At 45.2% G+C, this 19124-nt stretch overlaps 3 protein-coding genes across 3 annotated transcripts in view; 2 read left to right on the top strand and 1 right to left on the bottom strand.

Moving 5' to 3' along the window:
- Positions 1-1814, top strand: part of CSUI_007934 (enolase) — a 2006-nt gene extending 192 nt beyond the window's left edge. The window contains exon 1 of the mRNA XM_068068076.1: positions 1-1814. This exon is cut by the window's left edge and continues 192 nt beyond it. Within this exon, the coding sequence (XP_067919952.1) occupies positions 119-1600 (1482 nt within the window). The 5' untranslated portion in view covers positions 1-118 and the 3' untranslated portion in view covers positions 1601-1814.
- Positions 1815-2554: 740 nt separating this feature from the next.
- CSUI_007933 (enolase) lies at positions 2555-4563 on the top strand (the record flags this gene model as incomplete). Its single annotated transcript, XM_068068075.1, has 2 exons — positions 2555-2677; positions 3269-4563. Exons 1-2 carry the CDS (start codon positions 2638-2640, stop codon positions 4561-4563), a joined length of 1335 nt encoding a protein of 444 aa, XP_067919951.1. The 5' UTR covers positions 2555-2637.
- Positions 4564-6157: 1594 nt separating this feature from the next.
- On the bottom strand, positions 6158-19109 carry CSUI_007932 (tpr domain-containing). The gene is made up of 10 exons (XM_068068074.1): positions 18235-19109; positions 16194-17147; positions 15050-15314; positions 13887-14107; positions 13063-13273; positions 11379-11883; positions 10345-10695; positions 9399-9503; positions 7641-8008; positions 6158-6707 (listed from the first exon to the last, which is right to left on the bottom strand). The coding sequence occupies exons 1-10, from the start codon at positions 19101-19103 to the stop codon at positions 6639-6641; spliced, it is 3918 nt and encodes a 1305-aa protein (XP_067919950.1). The 5' UTR covers positions 19104-19109; the 3' UTR covers positions 6158-6638.
- Between the last annotated feature and the right edge of the window lie 15 nt (positions 19110-19124).

The raw sequence follows: 19124 nt of genomic DNA, 5'->3' as shown, positions 1-19124 counted from the left end.
TTCCTCTTCACACCAACTCGCCAACGCAAAGGATAACGCCTCCAGCAAGAGGCGCGTTGTTACGTCTACGCGACTGGGCACACCTCTGACCCGCGGGTCGCGTCGTGTGACATCGTAGATGGAGATTTTTTTTTTCTTTGCGTCTTCCTGTGAACAGCTGCTCTGTGTCTCCTCAAGATGCCAACTACATCCATGTCTCCCTCAGTCGAGTCGGCTGCTTTTGTTAGTTGTATGCTATCCAGCCTGCTATCAACACTTCAACCTACAGCGCATCTTTCTTCCGTGCGGTGTCCTTTCGTGTGCAGACTCTCGTGGTAACCCCACGGTCGAGGTTGACCTGCTGACCGATGGCGGCTGCTTCCGCGCTGCCGTGCCCAGCGGTGCGTCCACCGGTATCTACGAGGCTCTCGAGCTCCGTGACAAGGACCCCAGCAAATTCTTGGGGAAGGGTGTCATGAAGGCCGTCGAGAACATCCAGAAGGTCATCAAGCCCGCGCTCATCGGCAAGGACCCATGTGACCAGCAGGCAATCGACAAACTGATGGTCGAGGAGCTCGACGGCACCAAGAACGAGTGGGGATGGTGCAAATCAAAGCTCGGTGCTAACGCCATCTTGGCCGTCTCCATGGCTTGCTGCCGTGCCGGCGCCGCCGCTAAGGGTATGCCCCTGTACAAGTACATCGCTACCCTTGCTGGCAAGCCCACGGACAACATGGTCATGCCTGTTCCCTTCTTCAATGTCATCAATGGAGGCTCCCACGCCGGCAACAAGGTAGCCATGCAGGAGTTCATGCTGGCTCCCGTTGGTGCCAAAACCATCCACGAGGCCATCCAGATCGGTGCTGAGGTCTACCACAACCTCAAGAGCGTCATCAAGAAGAAGTATGGCTTGGACGCCACTAACGTCGGTGACGAGGGTGGCTTCGCTCCCAACATCAGCTCCGCCACTGAGGCCCTTGACCTTCTGGTTGAGGCCATCAAAGTGTCCGGACACGAAGGAAAGGTGAAGATCGCAGCTGACGTTGCTGCCTCTGAATTCTGGCTGGGGTCTGACAAGGTTTACGACTTGGACTTCAAAACCCCCAACAACGACAAGTCTCACCGCAAGACCGGCGAACAGCTTCGTGCTCTGTACAAGGAATGGTCCGAGAAATACCCATTTGTCTCTATCGAAGATCCCTTCGATCAGGATGACTTCAGCAGCTACGCCTCTCTCACCAGCGAGATTGGCGCCAAGGTTCAGATCGTTGGTGATGATCTGCTCGTCACCAACCCTACACGTATTGAGAAGGCCCTTAAGGAAAAGGCATGCAATGGCCTTCTTCTTAAGGTGAACCAGATTGGAACCGTTACCGAGTCCATCCAGGCCTGCCAGCTCGCTCAGAAGAACGGATGGGGTGTCATGGTGTCCCACCGCTCCGGCGAGACCGAGGACTCCTTCATTGCTGACCTTGTTGTTGGTCTCCGCACCGGCCAAATCAAGACTGGCGCTCCTTGCCGCTCTGAAAGGTTGTGCAAGTACAACCAGCTGATGCGTATCGAGGAGTCCTTGGGAAGCGCCTGCCACTACGCGGGAGCTGACTTCCGCAACCCCAAATAAGCTCCCTGGACTTCCCTGCCAACACTGAGCAGCCGAAGACTTTTTTCTCAGGGTAGCTGGCTTTGTTGAAATTTGATTCTTGTCTCCTGTGTGCTGGATTCCTCGATCCCGGCTCCAGTGGTAACCCGGGCAGGCAAACCGTTGTTGTCTCTCCGCTGAATTGTCGATCGCTTTCCGAACGTAGATTTTTCTGGGGACGAACTGAAAAAGCATGTGCGACATCCCTCGAACAATCATCTGAGTGGATCAGTGGCACTTCCACTCGGCAGTGCCGAAAACCGCTACAAAAAAGCCCGTCCGACCACGGTCCGTAACCATCACCTCTGTGCCGTGCAGAAAAACCTCAAATTAGGGTCTTTATCGGACCACACGCAAATACCATCTCGATGCCGGCTTCCTTGCATCCGCGCGAGGCATTTCTTGGGTAGCAGCCTTTCAGGACAACCCTAACCAGTGGACTCTTACCCCCTCTCGTAGGGGTCGACCAGTGGGTTCCTGTTGGTGGCTGTGTGTCCCGGAGTCGTACAAACGGACGCAAGCAAAGTCTAAACAAATGGCCTTACGTAGTGTTATTTCGAGAATCACGACGCGGCTGAAAGTCTGTTATTAGCTCCTTTCGCATTTCCGGCTCCCTGCAATGAAAAGCTTTGCACTCGAAGGGCAAGCAGGCGCCACACAGCGTTTCGTTTGGGTGGCTTACAGTGTCTTCATTGCTAGTGTCGGCGAATTGACTCGGTACGAGTCCTTTGGGCTGTGGATTGCACTCGGAGATCCGCTGTTAGGTAGTTTCAAAACTCTGTTTAGAGGAGTCTGGGTAAAGGCATAACCAAAAGTTCAGTGTTGACGGCGTTTAAGTACGGGAGACGGCTGCTGCTTCCGGCGTCGCTCCTTTTGATTGCCTTCCTCAAAAGTCGTTTGGTTTCCGACATTTTTGTTCGCTGTTGGGGAGCGGTGCGCCCCGGGTGCTTACGGGTGTGGAGCCAGCTCGTCACGTGCAGGAGAGGGCCTTTGGGCGTTCGGTGTGTTGCGGGTGCAAGATGGTGATCATCAAGGACATAACAGCACGAGAGATCCTCGGTGAGATGCTGTTTGGTCGCACTCTCAGAAGAGACTGGGGGGGCAGGTTCTGATAGGGGCGTTAATGGGGTGGTGACACCGAAGGGACGCTTTCTCGTGTACTAACGGTAGCGCGTTCCAGAAGACGGTTACGCAAGACTCTAGCGTCGTGTGTTGGGTCGGCTTGTAGCCCGCCACGCAGCTGGGGTCCGAGTGGCGGTAGAGCTATGTGTACTAGCTGTACGGGGTGAAGAGGCGCCGCCGTCCGCTCAGGAATGTCCGTATTAGTGCAGCAAGCGTAGTATTACGATGCTGATCCAGGGACTCGAGATTGTTCGTCCGAGTAGAGACGCGGAAGGCGTGCGCCTGCACGGCTGCCGGCATAAACAGGGTGGGTGAAGAAGGTTCTGGGTGTAGAGCACCGAGGTACGGACGTAACGCGCCTCCACCCACCGCCGATGGTCTGTATGGTCTATGTGAGGAGGCAGCACTGAGCATTGTGTCATCGACAAAGCGGTCTTAATTCAGTCAGTCTGATCTCCAAGACGACCTTCTTGCTGAGCCATGCTGAGGTCTTTATCTCTTTCTGATGTCTGCGTCCAAACTGGTCAGATTCTCGCGGGAACCCGACTGTTGAAGTCGATCTGCTAACGGATGGCGGTTGCTTTCGGGCTGCAGTGCCAAGTGGGGCATCCACCGGAATCTACGAAGCACTTGAGCTTCGCGACAAAGACCCACATCGGTATGTAGGAAAAGGGGTGAAGAAAGCGATTGCGAATGTGGAGAGTGTTATCAAGCCTGCATTAGTCGGCAAAGATCCATGCGACCAGAAAGGTATCGACAAGCTCATGGTCGAACAGCTAGATGGCACGAAGAACGAATGGGGTTGGTGTAAATCAAAGCTTGGTGCAAATGCTATCCTAGGAGTATCGATGGCCTGTTGTCGGGCAGGAGCGGCGGCAAAGGGTTTACCTCTCTATAAGTATATTGCGACACTTGCAGACAAGCCAACGGATCATATGGTTATGCCCGTTCCTTTCTTTAATGTGATCAATGGAGGTGAGCATGCGGGCAATGGTCTTGCTTTACAAGAGTTTCTGATCGCACCAGTGGGAGCTCCAACTTTCCACGAGGCAGTACGATACGCATCTGAGACCTATCATCATCTTAAAGACGTGATCAAAAAGAAGTTCGGCCGGGATGCGATCAACGTCGGCGATGAGGGTGGCTTTGCTCCCAATGTGTCGAATGCGGAAGAAGCGTTAGAACTTCTGGTCGATGCTATCAAGGTAGGTGGGTATGAAAACAAGATCAAGATCGCCTTTGACGCAGCTGCCTCCGAGTTCTATAACTCGGAAAGTAAGAAGTACGACTTGAATTACAAGTCCGCGCGAAAAGATCCTTCCACTCTCAAGACAGGAGAACAGCTGAAGGCTGTTTATGAAGGGTGGTTGAAGAAGTACCCAATCATCTCTATCGAATATCCATTCGATCAGGACGACTTCGCAAGTTTTGCTTCCATTGAAAAAGATATAGGAAAAACAACCCAAGTGATCGGAGATGATATTCTGGTCACAAACCGTCTTCGTATTGAAAAGGCGATGGAACAGAAAGCATGCAATTGTCTACTTCTGAAGGTGAATCAGATAGGCTCAGTAACTGAGGCGATTGAAGCGTGTCTTCTAGCACAAAAACATGGCTGGGGTGTACAAGTTTCTCATAGATCAGGTGAAACAGAAGATTCATTCATTGCCGATCTAGTCGTTGGCCTACGCTGTGGTCAGATCAAGAGCGGGTCTCCCTGTAGATCTGAACGCTGTTGTAAATACAATCAGCTTATGCGTATCGAGGAATCTCTTGGAAAAGATGCGACCTTTGCAGGAGAACACTTTCGCCATCCGAAATAAAACGGAAAGCATACAAAGCGGACCGCGAGGGGGTTGGAGGCGAGATTGAAGATGGACAACCGCAGCGGTATAAGCACTTTCCACATAGATGTTGTTATGGGGGGTAGGAGAGAAAAATCGAGACAACGGAGGGGTGAATTGCCGTGTCCGAGCGTGTCGTGCGGTCGTCGCTTGAAGACGTTCGAGAAAGCAGTGAAGAGGGGTGAGGACTGTTGGTGCGTGTGCGTATGTTGTGATTCTGTTTGAAGAGTGCACCTTTTGGACTCTGAGAGGAACAAAAGAGAGGGGGACAGACGCACAGAGTCATTCAGTGTGTGGCCCAAGAGTTGATGTGACGTAGAGAACAACAGTCGGTGAAACTATGTGACGCTGCGTGCATGCAAGACTTGAGACGCTTCATTTCTCGTGGCCTTCCAGTTTCAGAAACACACCCCGTGAGAAGCCCTCGATGGTGGATGACAAAATGACAACCTTCTGTCATTGTTGTTCTCTCATTCCTGCTGTGCTAACGGCGAGAGAACCCGCAACATGCTTCAGAAGTCTGCGAGGTGTTGGTACTCCATTGTCATGGCACAGAGAATGGTAGCGTCTGTGTTTCCATCCTCTTTTCCATTAGTCTTGATAAGGAGCAGCATGCGAAGGCGTAAGTAAGGCAGGCGACACAAGTTGGGAGGGTGAATAATAAGTTTGTGTTTTCGGGAAGTTGCGGGGTAGCGAGGGTTTTAAGGACAAGAAGTCTGTAGGAGCGGGCCAGATACTTCGACGCATTTTCGAAAGGAGCTGGCGAACACGACGAAACAGACCAGAGCGATCAAGTACCTTCATACAGAACATACATGGCAAAGAGAGCTCGTGGCTTGAGGAAAGGTGACTTGATAGTAGGGAGGAGGTACGTAACCCAATTGGTAATTCCGTCAGAAATCCATCGCGTCTTTCGAGCGGAAAAGCATCTCTCTACAGACAACAGAAGGACTGGTGGAGTGGCACTTCCTTGCAACTGTACACAACGGGGGTCTTCACGTGGGTGCGAGACTGTCTCTGTTTCTTATTCATCCTAGCCTTGTTGCTTTTACCATCCTCCAAAAGGAAGTCTTAGACGCGTCGAAGGAGACAGCAAACCAAGCAGTGTGTTCTCAAGTCTGGGACGTCGAAAACACTCGGAGACACATGTCTCTCTCTCTCCCTGTCTCGGAGACTAAGATAACTACGAAACCCAACAGGAGGATCTCTCACGCGGAGAGAGTCATGAGCTGTCTTTCTCTTCCTTGTTCACAAAGCTCTCCCCCGTGTGATGAAACCGATGAGACAGCATCTTCTGCTTCTCTCTGCTTTCTCTCTCTCATGGCCGTAATGGTATTCTCTCTCTCTCTCTTCTATTTTGCGTGATAAAGCCGTCGCTCTTTGAAGCGCACCAACACATTTAACATGGGTTTCCTTCTTCTTCTACTTCAACCGTCCTTCTCTCTGCCCGTCTCGTGTCATCGGACCATAACGAGTGACTACAGTCTATTCATCTGACTAACTAAAAAGGAAGAAAGAAAGAAAGAAAGGAAGATTATCGAAGAATTGGAGTCGTGAATATGTTTGGTGGAGCCTCCATATATGCAGACAGAAGACGACATCTGGAGGAAAGACGAGAGACTTTTCTTTCTTCTTTCTTTTCCTCTCTCTCCTGTCTTTGCATAGAAAGACATAGGGATATTACCATCTCTTCCTTTCTTATTAGAAGACAATGGGAAGTCGTAACTTTTTCTTCTTCATCGTCAAAGACGGTGAATCTCTTTTCTGATCGACAATTGTCAAGATCAATCACTCCCATGATTCCAAGTGTACATACACCTCCACAGGATTAAAACTGATACGAACCAACAAGTCGTGTAGTCAACCACATGTAGGGAGATACTTCAAAGTGATATAAATATAAATAAATATACAAATACATATCAGAAACACGATTAAAGACCCACAGATACGGAGAATTTCTTTCTTTCTTTCTCCTGACTCCTCAAAAAGTTAGTTGTCTTTATACAGAGGTGCGAAAAAGATCTCTCAACATTTCTTCTTCTTTCTTGTTTCTATGAAGAAGGTGCTTCTCCCACTCCTCCTCCTCCTTTCAGCATGAACTTCACTGGGACACCACCTCCCTATACACCGCAAACAAGAAGAAGGAAAGAGACAAGGAAAATTACACAAAACAGATCCTTCTATAGCTACACTACTCTATGTACATATATATACATATATCTCTATATACATCGCTTAACGTAGACATGAGTATACATCTATCGATCTTTATATATATCTATAGCTAGATATATATAAAGATTGATAGATATACGCATATGTATACTCCTATCTATATTGTATAGACATATCTTCCTATAGATCTCTTAGCATATCCATGAGTCTATATATCTATATCTATTTCTCTCTCTATGAAGGAATGGTGCTGCTTATGGTGATGAGAGGACAGGTGGTCGTTGGATAGAAGCGACGGCTAGGAGTGGCTGAGAATGACAGAAAAGCATCCATGCCATCTACGTCATTCTTCGTCTTTTAAAACTCCCCGCCTTGCTGTACATATCTCTATCTTTATGAAGGTGGAGATGTAAGGTTACATGACTTGTCAGACGAAGAAAAACCGAGAGAAAGACAGAGGGAAAGAGGAGAGATAGGAAGGCAGAGAGAGAAGATTAGAGAGATACAAAGAGAAGATGGAGAAGAAAAAGTGAGAAAGAAATCCCGACAGACGTGTGTGCCTCTTACACAAAAGTCGAGAATCACGACAGTCCCTTCACCTATCCATAGAAATTTACCTATCTAGCTATCTAGAAAGATAGGCATACACACGTACCTGACGCACATACATACATTCCACACATACAGGGATATCGATCTTGAATCTATCTAGCTTTAATCTATCTTGAATCTATCTATGTGCCCCAGGCATGAAGATGCTTGTGTCTCTGCTTGGGAGAGAGGTAGAGACTCTTAGGAAAGAGAGAAGGAGATAGAAGTGTGGATCCTTTCTTGTCATGTCTTGTATTCCTGTGCGGAATGTCTTTCCTCCTCGTTACCTGTATAGACTGTTGTATCGCTTCAAAGATGGAAGAATCTGTAAGGGCCGCATTTACCGTCACATCCACTAGAGGAAGAGACGAGCCTTTCTGCTGGGGTGTCTGTTCTTTCTCTTCTTTCGTGATCTTCGTTTTCTTCTCTTGCAATTCATTCGAACTTTCTTTCTTCCCATCCAGTGAAGAAGCATTTGACGGAGGAGCAAAGATAGATGTGTAGAGATCGTGAATCCAGGCATCGTGACAATTCTGATGACCCACACTCTGTACAGCGTACGACTGTACAGACACCGTAGAGGGGGGAGGAGGGGAACTAGACGAAGAAGTAGAAGAAGAGAGGAAGAAATCCCTGAAAGTCTTGATCTCCCAGGCTGAAGAGAAAGAAAGAAAAGACAGAGAGAAATATGAATGAAGAGTCAAGGAGGAAAACATGGAGGCCACACCATGGAGAGATAGATATATATGTGAGAAGGAGAGAGAGAAAGATTTGTATAGTCTTGGGAAGGAAAGAGAAAGAGAGAGAAAGAAGAAAAGAAAGAAGAAGGAGAAGCTAAGAGGAGGGGGGGGGGGAGTGAGAAGGAAAAGAAGAAGAGATGAAAAGAGGTAGTAGAGGCCTTCTACTACGGATGGAGAGAGAGAATGGTATATGAAGAGATCGATTGCTCTAAACCGTAGAAACAGAGATATGCATCTCTATGGATGTACAAATACAGATAGGCAAAGAAGAGAGCTCTGAAGCAAATCAGAAGATCTGTAGACATATATGTCTAGCTGCGAAGCGTGTCTACTCAAGAAGACAATAGGGGGTATGGGTGGATGATGGATGTTGACTAGACGTAGAGCCGTAAAGAAGTCGATCCTTCGAGAGAGCAAGAGAGAAGGTCTTCTTCATCTCTCTAAGAGCGCCTTCCTTCCTTCATAGAGAAAGAAGAAGAAAGAAAGACTTCCATTCCTATCATTCACATGCACTGATCCTAGCTGTACAGGAGGAGTTGGAGCTCTTTACAGCCGACCCATGCTTTCCCAGCCGACATCGAAGAAAGAGAGAGAAAGAGAAGAAAAGAAAAAGGATTTCCACGACAGCAAGAAAGGAAAGAGGAACTACCCGAAGCGACGCAGAAGTACACAGAGAGAGGGCTGATTTGCATCTCTCTTCTGTCTGCATACATATAAACTTATATACATGTATACCTATATATACACACATATATACGTAGGCATCTACATAAGTTGTCTACAGGTGTGGTGGGGTGATAGAAGTTTCGATCCATCTCTATATATCTCGGTCTCATCCTGTAGAGATAGAACGCTGTGTAGGTATGGGAGAGATGAAGAATTGCATGAATGAAGGACAAGACTGAGTGGAGAGAGAGAGAGAAAGAAAGAGAAACAAATCTACTCAAGACCCACTCTTATCTTCACATAGCCTGTGTATGGTAAAGAAGCGCTACGTCTGTATGTACACGTAAAAGTACCTCTCTATATAGATATCTCTAGACATATTTGTACTGAGTGATAGAAGCTTCAGAAGAGAAGTCTCCTCGACAGTCACCTAGTCCATTATGTCTATCTAGCAGATCTCCACATACACACATCCGTTAAGTCACCTATACTCTTTCTTTCTTTCTTTCTCACTCTTTCTTTCTTTTTGAGTGGATTGTTCATGAGTGGAGATGCGTATGAGCTTCTCTGGCATTTGTATATCTAGGTATTCTTCTGGGTGGTGGATACGATAGGAGTCATTTGATAGGGAAGACTTACATGACGCGCTTTTGACTAGCTCGAGAACCCCATGGAGACAGCAGATCCGGAATTGCAGGCTATTGTCTCCCACACTAGGCGTCACCAAATAACTCCCGGGGATCACTGCCCAATATAGCACACACACAGACAGAGACATACACAGGTGTACATACACCCCACACATAGACGCATACATATTCGTACTATATCACATACCCACACATAACAGAGATATACATAGAGTTGATGTATAGAGAGGTATAGAGATATACATATATATATAAATGGTAATGTATGTATGTATGTATCCATGGATGCATATGAGTCAGGGTAAGTAGACATATGTATGTATAGATAGTATACAACATGTGGGGCGTCTGTATGACGTGTGTACATGAACGATTTCAAGTCCTTTGAGGTTATGATTTAATGGACTCTCTTCCCGTCCATCCATCGAGAGACAAGAAAAGAAGAAAACCTCAACATTCCTTCGTACTACCCCGCACCCATAATACACACTACCCAAGTCATACAAAGCCATACATGCAAATACAAGTCTAGTCTATCTTCAATCTATCTACGGCCGTGTAAGTATGTTACTGCAAAGAAAAAAGACTCCAACGCATGTCCGAATGCATATACATATATATATATATATATGTCTGTTTACATATATATATGGATATATATATATATCTGTATATATGTATGTATATCTGTATCCTTACTAGGAATAGGTATATGACCGACAATTATCACTCTCGACAGCTGTATATACACACGAGAGAAAAATCCACGCACAACACACCTACCTATCTACCTATTTCTCTTTCGTCTCTTCATCTAAATATATATATACATTCAGGTGTGTGATAGAAGACAAGAGAGAGGAAGGGAGTGTGTCTGTAGGGAGTCAATTGTGTTTTATTCTTTCACTCTTTCTTTCTTTTTCTTTCTTTCTTACAGCGAGCATGACGACTGCTGGTCTGTCCATGACGAGGAGTTGAGGTGAGTTGAAACCATCCTGTTAATCTTGGGAATTCCTTGACTCTTCTTAATCTAGTCTCTTTCTTCATTCCTCCTCCTAGGCCCACGCCTGTTGTGCCTCTCTCTCTTTGCTCTCCTTCTTCTTCTTCTTTTGCCTCATGTCTTCCCTCTTTCGCCCCGTCACTACAAGGAGAAGAAGAGGAAGAGGGGAGAAGAGAAGAGTGCTCGACTAAGCCGGTAGAGTAGGTAGCCCCTAGACATGCAAGAGATTCTCCTGTGATAGCACGGACCGCTGATAGACACCGAAGGAGCTCCAAAGAGAGATGCTCTACAGAAAAGAAAATTCACAAGAAAGAAAAAGAAAGAGAATGAGGTGACTGAACAGAGAGAGGGGGTGTGGTGTATGTACTTCTTTCACGCCTCCTCTAGGTATGCCACCCTTGGGGTGCGGAGTAGATAGAGAGAGGAATATAAAGAGACTCCAGGTATCTGTGCATGTATGAGAAGGCATCTATATAAAAATAGGATATGTATGAATATGTATGAATATCTATGTATGAATATGTATGTATGAATATGTATGTATGACTATGCAGGATCATGACAGATGCATGGAGCGAGAGAAAATAAAAGAAAGTGAGAGAAGTGAGAGGAGGGAGCAAATGAAGACAACTTGCGTCTCTTCGGTTTTCTCTGTAGAAAGAGAGAAGAAAGAGATAGCTTAGGAGAGCTATCTCCAAGACACTCTAAAGAAGAGAAAAAAGACAGAAGAGAACACGTCAGAAAAAGAAGAAAGGGGAGAAACAAAGAAATCCTCTGTGGTGTACATACACCTCAGCTCCTGCTCTTCAACTATCGAGCAGCTTTACGCATTCCTCTCTCTCCTACTCTATCTCAAACCATCGATACTTCCCCAAAATATACATTCAGTGTATGTACACCTGAATCACACAATGATCTCCATCTTTCTTTCTTTCTTTCTTTCTGTGGTCTTCAAACTAAGCAAGATACCTTTAACATCGTAGGGGAAGTACGAGAAGGGATACGCCTCTCCTCCTCCTCCTGTCGTTGTAGTAGTAGTAGTAGAAGGCGCTTTACTATCCCTAGTATTATCACTATTACTGTCACTATTGCTATGACTGTGGATCGAAGAAGAAGAAGAAGAGAGAGAATTGGTAATGAGGTGGAAATTGACGGAGGTTACTTCTCCTAGACTTCCAAGGATTTTCTTCGCACTCTGAAAAGCCTCTTCACCTCGGGATGACTCGAGTGCATGCCAAACCAACTCTCCTCCCCCTCCTTTCATAAGACTTTCTTCGTTCTTTTCTCCTTCTTTCTTCGGCCTTTCTTTCTCTTTTCCTTCGAGAGGCTCTTCAAGAGGAGGAGGAGAAGAAGAGAGGGAGTTGAAGTGACTGTAGGTTTGTATCAAATTCCAAGCCGTCTTTAGATCGAAGGCGAGAGGCGATCGCGTAAGCACGTGCTTGGACGACTCGAAAATCTTCGATAGAAACGACGGCTAAAAGATAGAAAGACACGTCGGCAGTGAAGATGAAAAGAAAAGAAAGAAGAAAGGAGAACAAGAAAGGGAATGAAGAAAAGAAGAAGAAAGATGATAACAGATTAGAAGGAAGGGTGGATGTTTGAAAAGACTCCAGAGAGAGCAAGAAAGAAAGAAAGAAAAGAGGAAGAAAAGAAAGCAAAGGAGAGGCTCGGGCGTGTCTGTTTCTCTATCTACCTATGTATACATATCTATGTAGATATATACATATATACTGTAGGCATATATATATATATATATATGTATGTATGTCTACAGGATAGGCGTTTTATGTAGCTTCTCGAAGTGCGTTTAGTAGAGAGCAGCCCAAGAGAAGGGAGAGAGAACTCTCATCCATCCATTTATTTATCTATCTATCTATCGCGCGATCTACTCCCCCTTCATTTCTTTCTTTCTCTCTTGGAGAAAATCCACATAAACACAATCTAACTAAGCAATAGAACACTTCCACTTCTTCCGGCAGGAATAGATAGATAGATAGATGAATAGAAATCCCTTCTTTCTTTCTTTCTTTCTTTCTCACTCTTTCTTTCTTTGTTTGTCCTTCAAGCTTACGAAGAAAAGAAAAGAGTAGCTAGAGCGCACGCGAACGCATATCACATACATACATGTATAGACATAGATATACAAGCATACATGTGTATTTGAATGGAGTATATGTCTGTATCCTTATTCTATTTCTTCTCTTTCTTCTTTATACATCTATCTATCTACGTCTCTAGATCTATCTGCCTATCTATATCAAAGACAGGCTCATAAACAATCTGTATAGAAAAGTCTCTATCAGATCTCCCTCTACGAGGGCTATACACTATATGTATATGCATATCTAGATAACCTATACTCATGTATACATGTATACACATACGTATATGTACGTTCATGTGTCTCCATATCTCTCCTCGCTACCTCTATATCTCCAACTCGTCAGACACGTGTGCGTATTCACAGATGTATGTCTAGCCATAGGTGTCTATAAGATAAACCAAGATAACGTCTGATAAAGAAGGCAGATAACTTCTGTTAGACAACTTCGCTCGACACATCTATCTCACTGGTCAGCAAGAATCAATAGGCCTCTCATCTTCACGTGTCTACTGGTGTCTAGGGGCTAGCCAAACGTCTCGACGGACTCACCATGAGCTTTGCATGCACATCAAGAAGAATCGCTTGGACATCTGAACGTGTAAGCAAAGCTTTATATCCGGAAGAGCCTGAATAGACTTCCACTTCCCCAGGATTTAGATCACAAAAGCTCAGAAACCTCTCAGCGTCTGCCTGTTTGAAGGCATACACCGCAATGATCTGTACGCGTCTCTCTCGCCGAAGAAGAGGGACTGCTTCGTATCTACAAAGAGACACAGACAAGAGAAAGAAAAGAAGAACCCGGTGAAAAAGAAAGAAAGAAGCAAGAAGTGTAGAGTGTTAGGTACACAGAGATATGTAACAAGAAAGCAAGAGAAAGAAGAGAAGAGAAAGGAAAAGAAGTCGGAGAAAGAAGAAGAAAGAAGTGTACGTTGTTTGATATATTATATATATGTATATATGTACGTACATATAGATCTGAGAGATAGAGAGGGAAGGAAAGGATGAATGATAGATAAATTAGAATGTAAGTGAAGGGTTGGTTGGGATGGGTCTATCGAATAGCTAGCCAGCTAGCTGTAGTAGACAGCTACTAGCTATGAGAAGAGAGAGTTAGACGAGGAGGAGAAAGCAGAAGAAGAAGAATGAGAAAGAACAGCTCGATGGGCTCTGAAGGGTAGAGAAGATCCAACCTGACCAAATGTACGAAAAGAAGAAAAAGAAAGAGAGAAACTGCATGACTAACAAAAGAAGAACGAGAGAGACGAAGAAAAAGAAAGTGAAGATGAGGAGGAGAAGAAAGAAAGAGGCATCTTCTTTCCCTTTAGAGAAGCTTCATAACATCTCTTTCTTTCTCACTCTTTCTTTGTCCTTACTTGGACCAGTATCCTAGTCCGACGCATGCGATTTTGATGGGGTTCTGACAGACTTGAAGAGTCTTAAGCATCTCCGTGGCCTGTGGATAGTTAGGCTGGAGCTCCAAGGCCTTCTCACACGCAGAGACACCTGCGGCAAAATCTCCCAAGACTTTGAAACACGCAGCCAAGTTCACATACGTCGAGCTATGGAGCGACTCCGGGCACATCTCAACACTCGCCTAGAGACACACGTACAGACAAACAGAGACAGAGAGACAGATAGAAAGAGAGACAGATAGACAGAGAGAGAAGTGCAATGATCATCGCCATTAGGGTCACCACACAAGAGAGAGAAGAAGAAAAGAGACAAAGGGAGAAAAGCGGTTCGTCGAAGAAAGGAAGAAAGAGAGATAGACGGAAAGAAGAAGGTGAAAGAGAACAGGATTGCGAGGAGAAGAGAGAAAGGGGGGTTGATCTGCGGTGTGGGGCATGTGTCTATGAAGAGACAAAGAAAAAGAAAATGGAGCATCAGACAGAAGAAGAAAGACCCATCTCCTTCATTGTGTCTCTTTCTCTCTTATCATCTCTACATACTTGTCTTCTCTCTGTTCATAAGGTGACTCTACTGATATATATTCATATATATATATCTATATCTATACATATCAATGAATCTAGAGATGTACAACTACATCCCTGAAGAAAGAAAAGACGCTCTACGCCTCTCTTATACACCTAGTTATCTATAGAGTTCTTTAGCTATCTCCTCACCCTCGGCCCTGGTTTATCTATTTATCTATCTTTAATCTATCTCTATATGTAGATACGTAAACTGGCTGTATACACATGTCTACGTCGAAGTATCCAAACAGGTACATAGGACTGACGAAGAGAGATGGATTTTCCTATGTCTCGAGAGAGAGGCAAGAAGAGGAAGAGAGAGAAGGGAAAGACACAAAGAGGGAGAAGATGAAAGTGAGAAAGAAAAGCAGGGAGACCTGCGGGACCGGAGCAGAAGATAAAACACATACATCCACACACTATCGATTTCTCTCTCTAAATTGTAGAGACCTCCCCGAGATAGATAGATAGATAGAGAGAGATACGTATATCTCTGTATATCTATAGAAAAAGAGTCGCTATGTAGGTAGCTAGATAGATGAGTTGCGATGGCTTCTTACTTGGAGATATTTGATAGCTAGATCACATCGGCCGAGCTTCATGCAGATATGAGCACAGATATCCGCCACATCTTCGCCTTTCTTAAGTTTATACCAGTTGCCGAAGACCTTCTCGATATCCACCAAGAGGTCTTGCTCTGTTCGAGCGCTGATATAGGGCTGTAGGCATTGGCTTGTGAAGCACGTATCGAAGTTTAGGAGAATGTCCGGGTCGTGGCCTGAGTAGCGAAGTAAAGGAAGAAGCTCTTTTATCTTCACCGATGTCCTGGGAGAAAAACGAAAGAAAGAAAGAGAAAAAGAACAGACAGGCAGAAGGGAAAGAGAAAGGAAGAGAAGATGATTAGGAGGCGTGCTGCAAAGTAGAGAAGGAGATGATCGAGAAAGAGAGAAAAGAGAGAGGGAGAGAGACTGATATCTTCTTGTGTGGATATTTCCTTTTGCGATGCTGGAGATAGAGATCTCCCTCGCTCGGAGAAGGATCTATCTATCAACAGAGATAGAGAGAGAAATACAGATTAGCCCTTCCCCTTATGGGTTGGTTCTTCCATACATACACCACGCATATGCATACATACATACACATAGGCACATCTCTGAATATATTCATCTATCTGTCTCTATGAAGTTGTATTGTCTGCATGTCTTTCTTCTATCATCTCGAGTGCGCTTTTGTCGCCCTAGCCACTTATTGATCTACACGTTCTATCTCTATGTAGAGGCCAGCAATTCCTACAGACTCCACACAAGCTTCTACGCCTGTCTCTCTCTCTCTTTCTCTCTCTCTTGTGTGTTTTCGCATGCGTATAAGTTTTCTTAATTCTCTTCTACATCTTCAATCATTCACTCATTCTTCACGTCATCCTTTTCTCCTCTCTCTCTCTCTCTCTCGATACACCCCCCCATCCGTCCTAAGTTCAAACACAAAGACAGAGAGACAGACCTCTCTCTTTCTCTTTAATCAAACCCACCTCTCTATCTCTCCCTAAGGACGTCCGGAAGAAAAGCAACTCTCTCTCTCTTTCTATCTCTCTATCTATCTCTACTTCTCTCTCTCTGTCTCTCCCTGCATATCTATATATCTCTGTATATGTCTTTGAATTATCTATCTTCAATCTCTTTCTTTCTTTTTGTCTGTCTGTCTTACTCTCCTGCATAGAGAAGGGTTTCTTGACACGATCTTTGCCACTGTATAAGTCCGTCAGGTGTCATGTCTTCAAGGTCATCTAGAAAAGCCGCTCGCGATCGAGGGAAGTTCCTCTTCTCCCCGCAGCACCAGAGACCCGTTATCTGGAATGTGTCTCTATACGGTGTAGACATGGAAAACCCTATCCTCTTCTTCTTCTCCTCTCCTCTTTCTGTCTCAGGGAGACTCTTCTTCTCCTTCTCCTTCTTTTCTTCTTCTTCTTCCTCTTCTCCTAGGGCGTCGAAGTAGAGGCGAATGGAGTGTAGATTCAGCATGAAAGAAATCGAGCCATGGATGGCTATATGGGGATCCCTCTCTCCCGAGAACTCCTCAGCCGTTGGATAGCCCTTGTCTCCGATTAAACAGAAGAGCTGATCGCCACTAAGACGGAGAAGATTCTTGAAGAGACAGAAGGCACCTACCGGAAGAACGAAGGATAAAGTCTTCTTCATGTCACGATATTTCTCCAAAACACGACGTATGGTAGGATCTTCATCCAAATAATTCAGTGGCGCTCTTCTCCTCCTTCCTTTCTTATCTGTCTCTACTCCTCCTCCTCCTCCTAAAGAAGAAGAAGAGAAATGGTCGCTGCTACCATCCCCCTCGTTCTTCTGTGGTCTTGTATCATCTTGGAGTCGATCTCTTTCTTTCTCTTCTTCTCTCATCTCTTTCTTCTCTTCTTGTGGACTGCTGGGAGAAGCGCGAGCTTCCCTACTGTCTCCATCGCTCTTCTCTGCGTTTGCAACGCCGCTAGAATCTCCAGAAGAAGAAGAAGCGAGTGTATGTACAGGTTCCCAATTCCATCCTAGAGACATGCGCACCATAATCTCTGCATCTGTCGGGTCTGTCTCGATTTGAGGTGAATAGACAGAGACCAAAGCTCGATGGTATTCCACCTCCTTATCTGGAGTTATTCTACACAAAAGAAAGAAAGAAAGAAAAGAAAGAGGTCTGGAGAAAGGAGAGAGTTGATATGTAGAGAGAGAAGGAGATGACAGAGAAAGATGTGCATGGTGTAGTAAGGGTGATGGAAGGCGAACGTGAGAAGGCCAGAGATAAGCAAGCGAAGCATCGACGTGTGTACTAATCGATTCGTGAGACACGACGCGAAGATTTCCGGAGACGTAGACGCATATATAGAAACAAAGAGATATATAGATGGATACGCATGGGTATGCATACAAAGGTGTATATATAGATACATAGGGGATGTAGAGAGATAGATAGATAGGTATACACGTGGATGTCTGCATACAATGAGAGATCCTTACAGCGAGAGAAGAAAGGAAAAGAAGAAAAGAAGATCGAAGAAGAGAAGAGGACAGGAGGAAGAAGGCAACTATTGAAGGATACGATGGAGACGGCGATCAAAACTCCTGTATGTCTTTCTTGGCTTAAGAAAAGTGTCTCTCTTTCTTTCCTTCTTCTCTCTCTTCCTCCCTAAACACATACACATTCTCTTCAAGCAAGTCTCGCAAAATGGACATACACCACAAATACACGCATATACCTACCTATCTATCTATCCATCTACCTTTGTCTATCTATCTATCTATCTATCTTTCTGTCTCTAATCTATCTACCTCCCTATCTATAACCTATGTATCTATCTATCTACCTATCTATGCATCCATCTCTAATCTACCTTCATCTATCTTTAAGCTACGTATCTATCTCTGATGCCTATATGACTAGATAGATAGATAGATATACGGAGGTACCGAAAAGTAGATATAAATGTCCATAAACGTCTCATTTGATCTATGTGAGAAGAGAGGACCAGTCTCCTCCTCTAGCCGGAGGGAGAGGAAGATGATGGAGATACATCTCTACTCTACATCTCTCTCTTCTTCTTTTTCTTTCCTCTATAGTGGTCACCATAGATCTCTTTACAGATCAAGAGACATAAAAAGAGAAAGAAATTTTCCCCTCAGCCTTTCATCCTTCTAGTGAAGCGTCGACCTCGATGGCCAATGGATAAGAAGGAGAGACGGAGACGTACTTCCATGCATCGGTAAGAAGAGAATCGAAGACATAATTGGCTATAGCAACAATGGGCGTATCAAGAGGGACTGTATACTTCTGATAGAGAAGATGGATGCGACTTCTCTTGTCATTTCCGTCGAAGATGGCAAAGTCGACCCAGCCTTCTTCTCTCCATTGACGAAAAGATGAGTGATTCAAACAGAAAGACACATTGGCTTCAGCAACGTCCGAAAAGACATAAAGAAAGGGCTTCTCCGGGAGGTTCAGGTCTTTATAGAGGTGTCGATATCTTAAGAGCGCCTGGAGCAAAAGATAGGTAAAACGCCCATGACCGCCTCCAATCTCTAAGATAACGACAGGATGCTTAGGAGGAGCAGAAGAGAGAGAGTAGAAATCTTGGAGAAAGTTGAAGATGATGCGTGCATAAGATCGACAAAGACGGGAATTGCTTGTCACAAAGCTTGGGACGTAGTCATGAGCCCAGGCTTTAATTGCCATGGCTTTATAATAGTTGTCTAGCATACACCACAGAACGGAGTCAGATAGCCGGCTATCCTTCTCCACGCAAAACTTCTCCTCGGGTCTCTGCTCGACGGGGGCCTCCCCTCCTACAGTACAGATACCTGATCCAAAAGGATTTGCCGAAAGGGTCTTTCCTGGAGTTGAAGTGGAAGAAGAAGAAGAAAGAGAAGAAGAGGAGGAAGGTTCTTCTTCTTCTTTTGGGTTGTCACGAGATGACGAAGAGGAAGGGCGACCATGATGCTCGATGGAGGATGATGGATGGAGAGGGGGGGAAGGAGTAGAAGTCGTCGAGGAGGAGGAAGAAGAAGAGAAGTTTTTTTTCTTCTTCTTCTCCCCGTCTTCCATGACTTCTCGGCTTGTCATGGTGGACTAGAGAGAGGAGTC

The sequence above is a fragment of the Cystoisospora suis genome (genome assembly GCF_002600585.1).
Source record: "Cystoisospora suis strain Wien I chromosome Unknown contig_4308, whole genome shotgun sequence".
Classification (NCBI taxonomy): domain Eukaryota; phylum Apicomplexa; class Conoidasida; order Eucoccidiorida; family Sarcocystidae; genus Cystoisospora; species Cystoisospora suis.
Note: the sequence above shows the minus strand (reverse complement) of the source record. Positions and strands in the feature narration are given on the sequence as shown.

Coding starts and splice junctions, on each gene's coding strand:
- CSUI_007932 (XM_068068074.1), bottom strand. CDS start 19,103: ATGACAAGCCGAGAAGTCATGGAAGACGGGGAGAAGAAGAAGAAAAAA. Junction 14,108..15,049: donor TAGCTATCAAATATCTCCAA/GTAAGAAGCCAT, acceptor GTGTGTCTCTAG/GCGAGTGTTGAGATGTGCCC. Junction 11,884..13,062: donor ATGTGCATGCAAAGCTCATG/GTGAGTCCGTCG, acceptor TCTATCTTTTAG/CCGTCGTTTCTATCGAAGAT.